The sequence below is a fragment of the Serpula lacrymans genome (genome assembly GCF_000218685.1).
Source record: "Serpula lacrymans var. lacrymans S7.9 unplaced genomic scaffold SERLAscaffold_7, whole genome shotgun sequence".
Classification (NCBI taxonomy): Eukaryota; Fungi; Basidiomycota; class Agaricomycetes; order Boletales; family Serpulaceae; genus Serpula; species Serpula lacrymans.
In genome coordinates, this window is record NW_006763296.1 from 1,402,633 (window position 1) to 1,415,655 (window position 13,023).

General features: G+C 47.8%; 5 protein-coding genes across 5 annotated transcripts; 3 read left to right on the forward strand and 2 right to left on the reverse strand.

The window, feature by feature from the left end:
- Positions 1 to 3: 3 nt before the first annotated feature.
- On the reverse strand, positions 4 to 2,566 carry SERLADRAFT_449414 (uncharacterized protein; the record flags this gene model as incomplete). The annotated part of the gene is made up of 12 exons (XM_007318613.1): positions 4 to 254; positions 315 to 410; positions 469 to 798; positions 851 to 968; positions 1,024 to 1,106; positions 1,159 to 1,237; positions 1,290 to 1,586; positions 1,655 to 1,704; positions 1,831 to 1,848; positions 1,900 to 1,928; positions 1,985 to 2,041; positions 2,373 to 2,566. 12 exons carry the CDS (start codon positions 2,431 to 2,433, stop codon positions 165 to 167), a joined length of 1,308 nt encoding a protein of 435 aa, XP_007318675.1.
- Positions 2,551 to 4,436, forward strand: SERLADRAFT_449415 (uncharacterized protein; the record flags this gene model as incomplete). Its single annotated transcript, XM_007318614.1, has 9 exons — positions 2,551 to 2,692; positions 2,767 to 3,024; positions 3,080 to 3,188; positions 3,243 to 3,480; positions 3,543 to 3,688; positions 3,744 to 3,808; positions 3,854 to 3,937; positions 3,998 to 4,180; positions 4,234 to 4,436. The coding sequence occupies 9 exons, from the start codon at positions 2,557 to 2,559 to the stop codon at positions 4,434 to 4,436; spliced, it is 1,422 nt and encodes a 473-aa protein (XP_007318676.1).
- A 100-nt stretch (positions 4,437 to 4,536) lies between these two features.
- SERLADRAFT_449417 (uncharacterized protein) lies at positions 4,537 to 6,732 on the reverse strand (the record flags this gene model as incomplete). Its single annotated transcript, XM_007318615.1, has 5 exons — positions 4,537 to 5,508; positions 5,562 to 6,009; positions 6,064 to 6,256; positions 6,467 to 6,625; positions 6,690 to 6,732. 5 exons carry the CDS (start codon positions 6,730 to 6,732, stop codon positions 4,834 to 4,836), a joined length of 1,518 nt encoding a protein of 505 aa, XP_007318677.1.
- Positions 6,733 to 6,985: 253 nt separating this feature from the next.
- SERLADRAFT_438280 (uncharacterized protein) lies at positions 6,986 to 10,374 on the forward strand (the record flags this gene model as incomplete). Its single annotated transcript, XM_007318616.1, has 15 exons — positions 6,986 to 7,010; positions 7,072 to 7,486; positions 7,540 to 7,627; positions 7,689 to 7,709; positions 7,745 to 8,123; positions 8,181 to 8,242; positions 8,297 to 8,454; positions 8,510 to 8,620; positions 8,687 to 8,780; positions 8,834 to 9,041; positions 9,106 to 9,221; positions 9,276 to 9,464; positions 9,524 to 9,574; positions 9,699 to 9,792; positions 9,848 to 10,374. The coding sequence occupies 15 exons, from the start codon at positions 6,986 to 6,988 to the stop codon at positions 10,372 to 10,374; spliced, it is 2,538 nt and encodes an 845-aa protein (XP_007318678.1).
- Positions 10,375 to 11,136: 762 nt separating this feature from the next.
- SERLADRAFT_449420 (uncharacterized protein) lies at positions 11,137 to 12,679 on the forward strand (the record flags this gene model as incomplete). Its single annotated transcript, XM_007318617.1, has 2 exons — positions 11,137 to 11,340; positions 11,405 to 12,679. The coding sequence occupies 2 exons, from the start codon at positions 11,239 to 11,241 to the stop codon at positions 12,329 to 12,331; spliced, it is 1,029 nt and encodes a 342-aa protein (XP_007318679.1).
- Positions 12,680 to 13,023: the final 344 nt, after the last annotated feature.

The following is a 13,023-nucleotide window of genomic DNA, read 5'->3' on the forward strand; positions in this document are numbered from 1 at the left end:
CACAAAAACATGTATTAGCACTTGCAAAGCAAGGTGAATATGATACATCCGTGAAGCAAAAGGAGGCAAAATGTGAGCTGAAAATGTTGAGGGGGGTTATGATCAGTGAAAATGCAAAACAAACCAGGCCGCCCGTAGTCCCATTAATTTTACGATAGAACAGCTTATTGGGGTCTGCATTCTGGTTCCGCGCCCATGGGGTTTCCATAAGGATCGTCGTCATCCTCCCAGTCGTCTTCATTACCCTCGCCGAACTGCGACGAGAATCCTTCATCAAAGAAGTTCGAGCTCGCCGGGAAAGAACTTCCACGCACTTCCACAATATCACTCTCTTCATACGGAGCCTCGTCTATTATGGCTGGGGGAGGATCCATTTCCGCCTTCTTCGGTGGAAGCAGTTGTTCAACAGCCTAGCACCGCAGATCTAGTTTTATTCCACACATGGGATTTCAAAAAAAAAACACATACCTTCCGATCGACGCTTCGCAACCACTGTTCGTCGGGCATTTCGATATTTATGACTATATATAGATTTCCCCGTTGGTCTTGGCCTTTATACACTGGCATGCCCTCGCCTCGCAATACAATAGTTTGGCCGACCTTGATGACCTTTCCGGGAGGACTGGACACATGTATACCTCGCCCATCCAGATGTGTAATCAGTATCCGCGAAAAGCCAAGAAGAGCTTCAGATAGCGTGATCGTGACACGAGTCAGCAGATCATTGCCAGAACGCTCAAATGAGTCATGTGTGGCAGCTTTGAGGACGAATATTACATCGCCCGCAGGAATGCCAGGCTAAGGGATATTAGTTGATGTCGGAATGGAAAGATTCCCCATATATGCTTACTTCTTGATCACCAGCACCTGCAAGCACAATGCGTTGCCGATCATTCATGCCTTTTTCAACAAAAATCTCCTGACGCGTTTTTTCTTTAACTGTTTTTTCGCCTTTGCACTTCTTGCATCTGTCAACCGGGGAATAAAAAATAAGAAGTGGAAGTCATAATACGGAGCACGTACCGATCTTTTTCACGCAGCTTCTCACCTGCTCCATCACAATCCGAGCATTTTGCCCTTGTCACCCCAAATCGAGATGATGAAATCTATATCAACGAGGTTAGCGCATGTCGTAGAAAATAAATAATCCATGCATACCTGTGTCTGGACAAAGCTAAAGCCCTTACCCTCGCATGTTGCACACTGTTTTGGCTTCGCATTACCTCGTGCACCAGAACTGAGTTCGAACACTATCAGTACCATCAACTAAACTCCAAAAGCGAACTTACCCCTTGCAGGTACCGCAGAGGATTTCCTTTTCCATGTTCATCTTGACGGACTTGCCATTGTAGAGGTCTTCCAATGTCACATCATAGGGAATAACGGTATCTTCGCCTTTCTGACGCCGAGGAACACCTGGACCAGCGCCGGATCCAAAATCGAAGAACGTATTACCGCCACTGAAGAACTCTGCGAAGGCTTCTGCTGGGTCCATGCCAGGTCCGCCGCCCCCTGGGCCTGCAAGTCCACCCATGCCATGGGAATCGTATATTTCCCTCGTGTTTGGGTCACTTAGGATTTCGTATCTGACAATGGGGAATAGAGCCGAAAGTAAGATGGGTGCCACTGAATAACGTTAGGGTAGCGGACGAACGCGGCCGCCATTTCCTGGAATTTTTGGGCTGCTTGAGGGTCATTAGGGTTCTGGGCGATATGAGATATAAGCTGGTTGGACGCTGATCGCCTGAAAGTCACGCACTTTGTCCTTTGTATCATTAAGCGCAATGTAAAATCATTCATGCATCAGACAAGACTTGGCGCGTTACTCACGGGATGATGTTCCTTCGCCTGCTCAACGATTAGACCTAGGAGTCAAAACTGACGGAGCAGAGCTCTTACTTTTTTTCTATATGCCTTTTTTATGTCGCCTATACAAGCATGTGAACCTGGCTCTCCATCTCGATGAGAAATTTGAAATGTGTACCATCACTAGCTTCGGGAGAAAGACCCAAGACATCATAAAGTTCAGTTTCAACGGCCACTACAACCAAGAAAGACTGTGAGTGATTATCTTGTATTCAAAAACATTAAGACTTACTTTTTGATATACAACAGCAGACAAGGGGGACCCGACAGACACGCACGCCAGCCACGAGCCACGACGCGAATGCAGCAAAAAAAAAGTCAGTCGGACTTTGAAACGCAAGTATATAACCAGGCTCTGGTCCTGAAGGTGCTCGCTTTCATCCCCTCAAATTTCAAAACAATCACAGCAGCTTGTAAGTCCAGCATTTCTTCGTGCCTCCAATGATGTTTTCAAATTTTATCTACATTGTCTGATGGGAATTTCCTGGCTTGACGATTACATCAACTCTGATTTTTGTTGTCTTTTACCTCATGCTGTCTTGGACTCTGTGCTGATGCTTTTCTCATTCCATCACAGAATAGTTGGTTCAGTTTACGGCTTAGACAATCTTCTTCTGTTTATATGTGCTTTTTCCGTCTTGCATCTGCCGGGCGCTGATGTCCTCTACATTTGTATATTAGCCACATGCAATGAACTTTTATTTCGAGGCAGCTAAAACTCTAGACCGGCTGGATGCAAAGCAAGGTTCGATCAAGGGTATCCTTGCCACTTTGCCCGAGAAAGATAGGGCAAGAACTGCTGCTCTTGTCATAGAAACCCTGAAATGTGAGGCCCATAAGTTTTCAAGGACATCCCCGCGCCCGCTAGACAGGCGTGTTTTGCTAAATGTGGTCTCGTAGATAAGGATGTCTTGACGAATGTCATTGACACTGCTAAGCTCCTAAAGGAAGAGAAGAAGAAAATCACATCTCTCAATCTGGCTCTTGTTCTCGTCCATGACGTCTTACTTTCCAAAGGAATTCAAGCTGCAGACGGACCTATCAAACAAGCAATACTCCGACATAAAACGAGATTACATGGTGAGTTCCAGAAAATCAAGATCAAACGTGGGGCGAAATCAAACGGCGAACTTGCACATACCGGAGACAGTAGAGGAGGTCAGTACGAAAGTGTAAGGATCAAAGCACTGACAATCGACATCGTTCTGCTCAGCTCAAATCCCGCGTTACGTACGAATTAACACTTTGCTCTGGACTGCCGACGAGGCTATTCAACACTTTGTCTCTCGTGGCTTCGAGTTATCAGGACCTTTCAGTTCGAAGTAAGCCGTCTTGTTTGGTAGTGAGTACAAGTTTTTAACAAGGGTTATCACCAGGAAAGGTTTTGCTAAGGATGATCATGTCCCGCACCTTCTTCTATTTAACCCTGTAATGCAATTCCGCGATGAACCATCCTATAAATCAGGCAAAGTTATTTTGCAGGATAAGGCATCTTGTTTTCCGGCTGTCGTCCTTGATCCTCCTGCGAATGAGGATTCTGTAGTTATAGATGCTACAGCTGCACCAGGTAATAAGACATCACACCTGAGTGCACTTATGCGTAATCGGGGGAAGGTAATATTTTTCATGGTACAATCATGGCCAACATTTGCTTAACGAAAGTGATTATGTTACAGTTACTGGCGTTTGAACGAGACAGAAAACGGTTTTCTACACTCAAAACGATGCTCAGCAAAGCGGAATGCAAGAACGTCGAGACGATTAATGCCGATTTCCTCACTGTTGAGCCTACAGATTCTAAATATGCTTCTGTATCACACATGTAAGTACCTTCCGGCTCCGACCTTCTCGTGCACTCCAACTGGTGTGCCTCGCAGTCTTCTAGATCCATCATGCAGCGGTTCAGGCATCGTTAATAGGCTGGATTACCTACTTGAATCTGGTAAGACTGACATCTGATTTTGGTGCCTTTGTAAACATGTTCCAGAGCAAGAAGATGATACCGATCAAGAAGAGCGGCTGACTAAACTGGCCAGCTTTCAAATGTTGATGATACGGCACGCCATGAAATGTAAGTGTTCATAAATCTTTATCATGGATATTTCTCTTTGAATGTTGAGTACCACGCTAGTTCCGTCTGTTAAGAAAATAGTCTATTCGACGTGCAGCATACATGCGACCGAAAACGAGGACGTAGTTCGTCAGGCACTCTGTTCCAACGAGGCCAAGGCTGGCCATTTTATATTGGCACCGCCAGGAGAAGTCTTACCTTCCTGGCATCGGCGAGGACTCCCAGAAAAAATGGAAAATCCAGGTACGCATCCACCGCCTCGTTTATGCTTGCACTACTGATAAGGCATGCAAAAGACGACGCGTTGTCTGTTGTGCGTTGTTCTCCCGGCGAAGACGCGACAAATGGATTCTTTGTATCCTGCTTTGTGAGGAAGACCCATCAAACATCAGATGCACTTCTTACCAATCAACAGCGGAAAAGAGATGATGGGGACGAGTTAGACTTGGTAGTTAAACGGAAAAGGAAGAAAAGAAAAGTGGACCATAAAGCACGATGATTCGCGGTACACCGCAAAAGAATTCACTTCATTTATTGTATAAAAACCCGTTCAAGCTTTCAGGCTCAAAATTAAACATATGGTTAAACTCATCAGGCTCAGAGTATAAAGGAACTATAATTCCATTCAATAATAAAAACAAAAGTTACGTCGAGGTCATCGATGTTCCTAGAGAAACGCCGACAATCAGCTGCAGTGAGTTACAGGCCCTATGTTCCGCATCAGCCTGCCTGTGCAAAGTTAAGTTCAATACCTGCTTCTCCTCAAAAGACTCCGTCAGTTTATCGAATCCATGTTTCCAAAAGCAAAGGCTAAACGGGTCGGCGGGAGAATCTGATTAAAGTGAGAAGCTCATGGTTTTTCTGTTAGATGAGTTTACCGGCGGTAAAAGAGGTTATTAATGAGAAGGAGTGCTGATTTGCTGTTGAGCATATTGATTCTGATAATACTGAGCGTAATTGGCCGAATAATCCTGTTGACCGTAACCTGCTTGAGAGTAGCCCGAAGCGGGTTGACCACTCCATTGCGATGCACCGTACTGTCCAGGGGCACCACTATAGCCAGGATAGCCTTGTTGAGGTGGACGATAGCCAACATTCTGCTGTGAAGTATTGTTATTGTTGGATGACTGCCAGACCTCCGGACGTCGCCAAGGGGGGATATTGGATCCGCCTGCCGTGATATCGTGTCCGCTGGTGGGTCCTGCCCAGGATGACTTAACGACATCTCCACCACCACCTCTGCCACCTTCGCCGAGCTCCGCCATCAGGCTAGCATATTCCGAATCGAATCCTCCCTTGTTTGAAGGAGGTGAGGGGCCGCCAAGGGGGACAGCATTAGGGTCCTTGTTAACTGTGCAATCACGCGCCATATGACCAGCACTACCGCAAACACGACAGATGATGTTAGCAGTGAAATTGCGTTGTTCGGGACAATCATATTTGCGGTGTCCTAGACCACCACAATTCTGACAAATTTGATTTTCATCGTCGCGAAGTGTACCATTCAATGCAGCCAGCTCGCGCAGTTGGTTGCGTTTGTGATCATTCTGGCCTTCAGGAGTGGATGCAGCCTAAATGGCACAAAATTAGGTTGCACAACAACAGCGATAGAGCATTTACTCACAGTTTCAATAACCCTGTTAATCATTTTCACGCAAGCTGCTACCTTTTCTTCGGTTTCGGCAAGAACGAGACAGTGAAGATCTTCCTCAGCATCATCGGCATATTGATCTGGGCGTGCTTTTCCTTCCTTTACGCTTCCTTTGCCTCGAATGCTAATCTTGGCCCCACTCTCCCTCTCCATTTTCTTCAAACTATTTCCACGAGGGCCCACAAGCAAACCAAAGAAATTGATTTCAGGGAACTCTTTTACGGGAATATAAACCTTTTCGGATGGACGTTGGGAACGCTTTTGCTGGTGATATTCAACTGGAGGGCGGAAATTGGGGTCGTTCTTCATAGCACGATCAACCAGCCTGATACGTTCATCTTCGAGCTTTTTGCGGTAGCGAACTTCACGGGTGTTAGTCCTGCGACCATGAGCATCATAAGTTGGTGGAGGAGAAGGAGAACTAAAATGGGTTATAGATAAGTATAAGATCAATACAGGATAGAGTTACACATACCGTTCGCGCTCAGGAGGTATGAAATCGTTAAGCCTGAGTTTACGATTAATCTCTTCTAATCTGAGGTGAATGGCATAGTTATCGAGCTGAGCTTGCGAAACACCAGCGGCGGAAATTGCTGTGGGTAATCCAGGAATCTCAGTTTTAGCTTCGCCCCAACGGCTACGCCTCTTTCGGGGTCCATTTTGGTCAGCTAATATATCAATAGCAAAACACAATGCATCGAGGTTAGTATCATGGTTAGTGTTAGTGCATGGTAATCAAGTTCTGAGCTGTGTTTGTCGAAGACCTTTGGTTTAGGCATACAGCAGCTAGAAGGGTTCGAAGCAGCTACCAGGTCACAAGGACAAGAAATAGAATAGGGCGGCTGTGACAGGTTACTTGCCAAGAGCATACAACTTACCTTGAATGTCCGCAATAGGAGAATCATCTCTGCCTCTCCTTCCATCGGGCTCTTGCTGGTTGTGTCGGGGATAAGCAGAAGGAGAAGGCTGAGCAAGCTGAGGGGGGGCGGTTTCTCCAACAGGAGCAGGACCGAAACGACGACGTGTTCCGAGGGGAACTATGGATTAATTTAAAAATCAGTTGAACAAATGCCAGTAAAACTGAATAGAGAATAAACATACCTTCATTTGTTCCTGTAACTTCTCTGGTTGCGGGCCTCCACATTCTGCAATATACAAGAAAGCAACGGAGCTGGATGAAGGCGACGGTGGAGGAAGACGGACGGAAGTGAGAGAAATGGGAAATTGGGCTCAGGTGGTTTCTGAATATATTCAATCTCCGCTTAAATTTGACCTTGCTTACAATGAGGACCAACGGTACCGACCGACATTGGCAGGCTTGTCTGCGACAGTCATCTCTACATCTTCATTTGTTCTTCCACTTGCGTTATCTGCTCATTGCTTGAGAGATATCACACATGTCGGGAAAACGTGCAGCTGACGGTAAGCTTTGCTAGCGCTCAAGCGGCTATCAGAGTTCCAATTAACTTTACATGTTCTCTAGCAGCTTCATTAGACTTAAATTTGCCAACAAAGCGTCCTAGAAAGCAAGATGACGAGGAATACGGAGAACTTCGCGAAGAAGACTACATGAGTGATCCTGCTGCGGACGCTGCTCTCATTCCTCGTGCAGCCACAATCAATTTCAGCGCTTTAACTCGTAAACTCGCAGAAACACGCCGGTCAACTACCGACGTGGAAGGTACAAGCTCATTAGATGCCCATCGTCGTCAGCAGGACAATTTGGTATCTCATATCTTCATGGACCAAGACTTCTCGTGGCTACATCTGAAACCTGACCACGCATCTCGCCCAATATGGATCAGCCCAGAAGATGGGCATATCATCCTTGAAGCCTTCTCTCCGATAGCGGAACAGGCTCAAGACTTTCTTGTAGCTATCAGCGAACCTGTCAGCAGGTACGCAGGTTGGTCTTACTATGTAGATTACCAGTTCAGATGGATGCCCTTAGACCGGCCTTTATTCACGAATACAAACTCACTTCCTATTCGCTGTATGCTGCAGTTTCAGTGGGCTTGCAAACCGAAGATATCATAGAAGTCCGTGTGCATTGCGCTCATCGCGTTTGTTTCACATGCTAACCACGTGTGGCCTGCTAAGGTTTTGAATCGTTTATCCAAGGTCAGTACTTTCTTTTCACCAGGCACCTATCACAGGAATTCAAGCCATCAAAGGTACCTGTTCCGGAGAGCATCATCGGCTTCATTCGCGAACGAACGCTATCTTACGGCAAAGTGAAATTAGTCTTAAAACATAACAAATACTTCGTGGAATCAAGTCACCCTGAAACCCTACAGCTTTTGCTAAAAGATAGAACCATTCGGGATGCTCGAGTCGTTAGTCAAACGGCAGATAATAGTATCAAGGCTGCAACTTTTACGACAGCTAAAGCCCCTGTGAAAGGAAACCTCATAATTCCTGGGACGAAGGAGGCAGAGAAAAAGAAGGATGAAGTTCCTAATGGTAGACCCGGTGCCCCTGCTGCAGGAAATGCCGATGCGGATCTCTTCACATCTGTGGTGGGTGTTGATAATGGTACGCACGTTAGCCTCCTGTGATGCTGTTATAAACTTTAACTTGCTATCATGTCAGATGAGATTGATGAGGACGATGACAACGTGCATGCATTTGAGATCAGTGATGGCAAAATTGACGTTCGTGCAATAACTGGATCTTCTTTTGCCATCTAACCGACAATGCATTCATAGGACGTAAAGAAGCGTTGTAACGAGCTTGAGTATCCTATGTTAGAAGAATATGACTTTCGCAACGACACCATCAATGCTAATTTAGACATCGACCTGAAGCCTGCAACCGTCATTCGGCCATATCAAGAAACGAGTTTAAGTAAGATGTTCGGGAATGGGTTCGTTTTGCTTCGTATACCGGCCGCACCCCTCTCTCTCATAGTGTTTTGACAGCCGTGCTCGTTCTGGAATTATTGTACTTCCGTGTGGTGCAGGAAAAACGCTGGTCGGAATTACTGCAGCATGCACGATTAAAAAGTCGTGTCTAGTCCTCTGCACCTCCTCGTGAGTGTCGTGTGGTGTGGTGGCGTATGAGAATCCCGACGTTGACGGTAACTGCCCTATTCTTAGTGTCTCCGTGATGCAATGGAAGCAACAATTCATGCAGTGGTCGAACGTTACTGATCGTCAAATTGCGGTGTTTACCGCCGAGTCGAAGGAAAGGGTACGTGCTGCAGTTCATAAGTTGGCTTTGCCCCTCACAAGCTACGTCTATAGTTCGCCGGCGAGAGCGGCATAGTAGTGTCCACGTATTCCATGGTGGCGAACACGCATAACAGATCGCATGAGTCAAAGAAAATGATGGAGTTCCTGACTTCACGTGAGTGGGGATTCATTCTTTTGGATGAGGTCCACGTCGTTCCTGCGGCCATGTTTCGTCGAGTGGTAACCACCATCAAAGCTCACTCGAAGTTGGGACTTACTGGTAAGGATTCGTTTTACTCGGAGAAGCGTATTGTTGTGTCATTTGCTCACGCACGTCATTGAAGCCACTCTCGTACGTGAAGATGACAAGATCGCGGACCTCAATTATATGATTGGTCCGAAGCTTTATGAGGCAAATTGGATGGATCTCGCCGCTAAGGGTCATATTGCCAACGTGCAGGTATGTTTTCTATTTTTTCACTGGGTACCATGATCGACTGGAACGATGCTACAGTGTGCCGAAGTATGGTGTCCCATGACGCCGGAGTTCTACCGGGAGTACCTACGGGAGCAATCTCGCAAACGCATGTTGCTGTATTGCATGAACCCTAAGAAGTTCCAAGCATGCCAATTCCTCATCAAGTTCCACGAGGACAGGGGAGACAAAATTATTGTTTTCTCGGACAACGTGTTTGCTCTCGAGGTATTATTCTATTGATCGCTTTGCTTGTTTGTATGTGCTAACATGCGTGGTTGGGCTAGGCCTATGCTAAAAAACTTGGCAAACCATACATTCATGGTGGTACTGGCCAGGTAGAGAGAATGCGTGTACTGCAGTGGTTCCAACACGACTCGAACGTCAACACCATATTTCTTTCCAAGGCGAGCCTCCTTTATGGCATTATCAGAGACGCTATCCTAACGACCCTTGATATAGGTTGGCGACACATCAATTGATCTCCCGGAAGCTACGTGTTTGATCCAAATATCCTCCCACTTTGGATCCAGACGGCAAGAGGCGCAAAGATTAGGTATGTGGCATCCGATGTTTATCCCCGCTACCGGACACTGATCGCTCCGCGCTAGGACGGATTCTTCGTGCGAAACGTCGGAATGACGAGGGATTCAATGCGTTCTTCTATTCGCTAGTTTCCAAGGACACCCAAGAGATGTTCTACAGCACGAAGCGTCAGCAGTTTCTAATCGATCAAGGCTATGCGTTCAAAGTGATCACGCACTTGGATGGACTGGAGAATCTGCCCGATCTGGTATACCGAACGAAGGACGAGCAGATCGAACTAATTTCATCGGTGTTGTTAGCCAATGAGAGCGAGGCTGATCTTGGGTCAGACATTCGGGCGACTGAGGGTGATTTGGCAGGAACGGTTACGTCGAAAGACTTTGGACAGATGAAATTCCCGGGGGCGCAACGGACGACGGGAACACTGACGGCATTGAGTGGTGCTCAACACATGTCGTACGTGGAACAAAACAAGTCGGCGAACAAGAAGCTGGCGCGGGATGCAGCGCCGAGTCGGCACAAGCTGTTTTCGAGGCGCGAGAAAGATAAGGCGAGTGCGAGAAAGGAGGCGCGCACATCAGGTCGGGGATGATTATGGGGGACAAGTGAAGGTGGCATGATCTGGTTCATCAGTGCCTTCTCATGTCGTTAAACTTTGTATATTAGGTAGATTCATGTAATGGGATCGTTATGGAAGTGTTAATAGAGCAGAGGTGGTATGTAATACATAATACACATGGAATCGATGTCATACTAATGGGGTTCATGGGATGGATAGACAGGCGGGGTTAAAAGAGAAAGGAGAGGAGAAAGGCCGTCGCAGCGGGGGGCCTCGTTTGGGAGGGCGAGGGGGCAGGAGAGCCAGGGCACCAACCAGGCTGTGGCGCTAAATGAGACCCTCGATGAGATTTGGAAGAACGAGCGAAAAGAGCGATGTGAATTGCCGTATGAGAAGAGCAGCCACGGCTGTCCGAAAGTAGGGTGAGACCTGGGGACTAGACTCTTGGCTCATGTTGGACGGGGACGGGTCCTGGATGAGGAGGTAGTTCGACCGTTCGAGATCGTTTCTGTTTCTCTGCAGACCATCATGGCACCATCGATATCATAGAACATGCATGGGCTCAGGATGCTTGTGTATGTTGCATGTGTTGACCCTATGTTTTAGAGACAGCCTGGTCTGCGCTGGACAGCACGGCACCGCCCGGCTGAGGTGGCTGGGTTTGAACCTTGCCTGCGGAGGTTCTATGGCCGAAGCATTGGGTCTGGCCTGTCGACCCCGATCGAATCCCGGCTGGTGCTGATACACGCACCAACAAATAGTATTAATCCTGACCGATGCTACCAAGTTACATCCGGACAATCCCTTTTATATGTTCTTCCTGCTTTCTCTCCATCCACACCTTTTCTCCTCCTAGTCTTCCCCATTCCTTTCCTATCCCTCCACTCCTCTCCCCCAATGTCCTCAAAGCGTGGACGCAAGAGAAACGACAACCTCCCCCCTAATCGTGCAAGGGACGTCCAGAGAGCCTTTCGTGCCCGCCGCGCTGCCCATCTGCAGGTATGTCGCCATCCTTCACCTCCTCTTTTTCGCCTTCTTACATGCCCTTTTCGCCCTCTCACAGGCTCTGGAACTCCGCGTTGCAGAACTAGAGGAGGAAAACAACTGTCTGCGGGCTGCTTTGAACCTTCCCCCAGCTAGCCGCCCATCCCTTGGCAAAGGACCAACCGGCAAAGATAAACCAAAGTCCATAGATGACTTGCAGTCCCACCACCCGTCTTCGATGAGCCGTGATTCCTCGTCAGCTGCAGAGTCGCCTTCCCCCACGAGGACGGATTCGGTCTCGCCTTCCATCATCACAAACTCCATGCGCGCATCTCCTCGGAATCTGTCGGTCATGGAGCCCACCGCATGGGAAGACAGCATGATCATGACCGACCAGCAGCAGCAAGCCCCCCAACAGCAGCACCAGCCCCCACCAGAGCCGCAGATTTCCTCGTCGTCGACTCCCTATCATTTACCTGCTGTGTCTGCGCCTATGCTGAAAAAGAATGCGCAGCAGTTTACGTTTCCGAATCCCATGTCTACCTCTTCCAGGAACTCGATGTCAAACAGCATCTACATGCCTCCTTCGCAATCTAGCTTTTCGCACACTGCCGATAGACCTATGGGTGGCGGATATAACGACATGAGTTATCTATTGCGTGAAGATACGCACCACCACTATTCCTATTCGCAGCCATCCTTCTCTCCGGCTGACCACAACATGCAAACACACCCGGCAAGTGCTCAGCAGCCCATGCATCAGCAGACGCATGCATCGCACCGTGAGCCTGCGGCCCAACCTCCGCCCACTTTACCATTTCCTCACCGGCGTTCGGTTACGGAACCGCAAGGATACCGTACAATCACCAATCAGTTGCCACATCTCCCTAATCCTGTGCAACAGGCGCATGGGATACGTCTACCGTCTCCACCTACACTGCACGACGTGAACGGACCACGACATGCGTACACCAATACAGGATCACGCATGAACGTGCTACCGTGAACGGATCGAGTGGCGTCTGTGTTTCCTTTTAGTCTTTTGCAAAGCATTTTATCTGGTCCGCACTGGGCAATCAATGTTACTGGTATCATTCCATCGAACGATCGAAAGCGCTGCTCTGTATCTCTACTGTCTGATAGTTGAATTTTCTCTGGGTTACGTGGTCTCTCGTATATTAGATGTACACGCAATAGTATCTAATCGTTTACACTAATTGCACGGACGAACATACGATAGCTCGACAAGATGCCTGTGTGCCCTGTACGGTTGTCGATCTACTATATTTCCTGTCTGTTCTGCAGACATGTAACTTGAAAATCTGCGATAGACTGGGATCTATATTGGGATCGGACGTAATCGTCAATGGCAAGGCACGGCACAGCCGCTCGCCAACTTAAGTAGCCCTTCTCTCACGTGAGTTTCGGTCCCTACGTTAATTGCTAATGCTCCCGCTTCAGGAACTCGACAGTCTGCTCAGAGTTTGCCATAACCCGCTCTTCATAACACCTACAATGTGCTGGCAGTGACAGCATTAGCCTTTTAATGTCCTGGTCACCAGTGAAACGCTGCTGTCCTCGTGATTGTTTTTTTTTTGCAGCCCACGATCTGCCGCCTGCCGGGATTCAATCTTACCCCTCCCGGAAACTTTCCACCGCGATCTCGTCAAAATCCCGACTTTTCAGGAGCTCGGGATG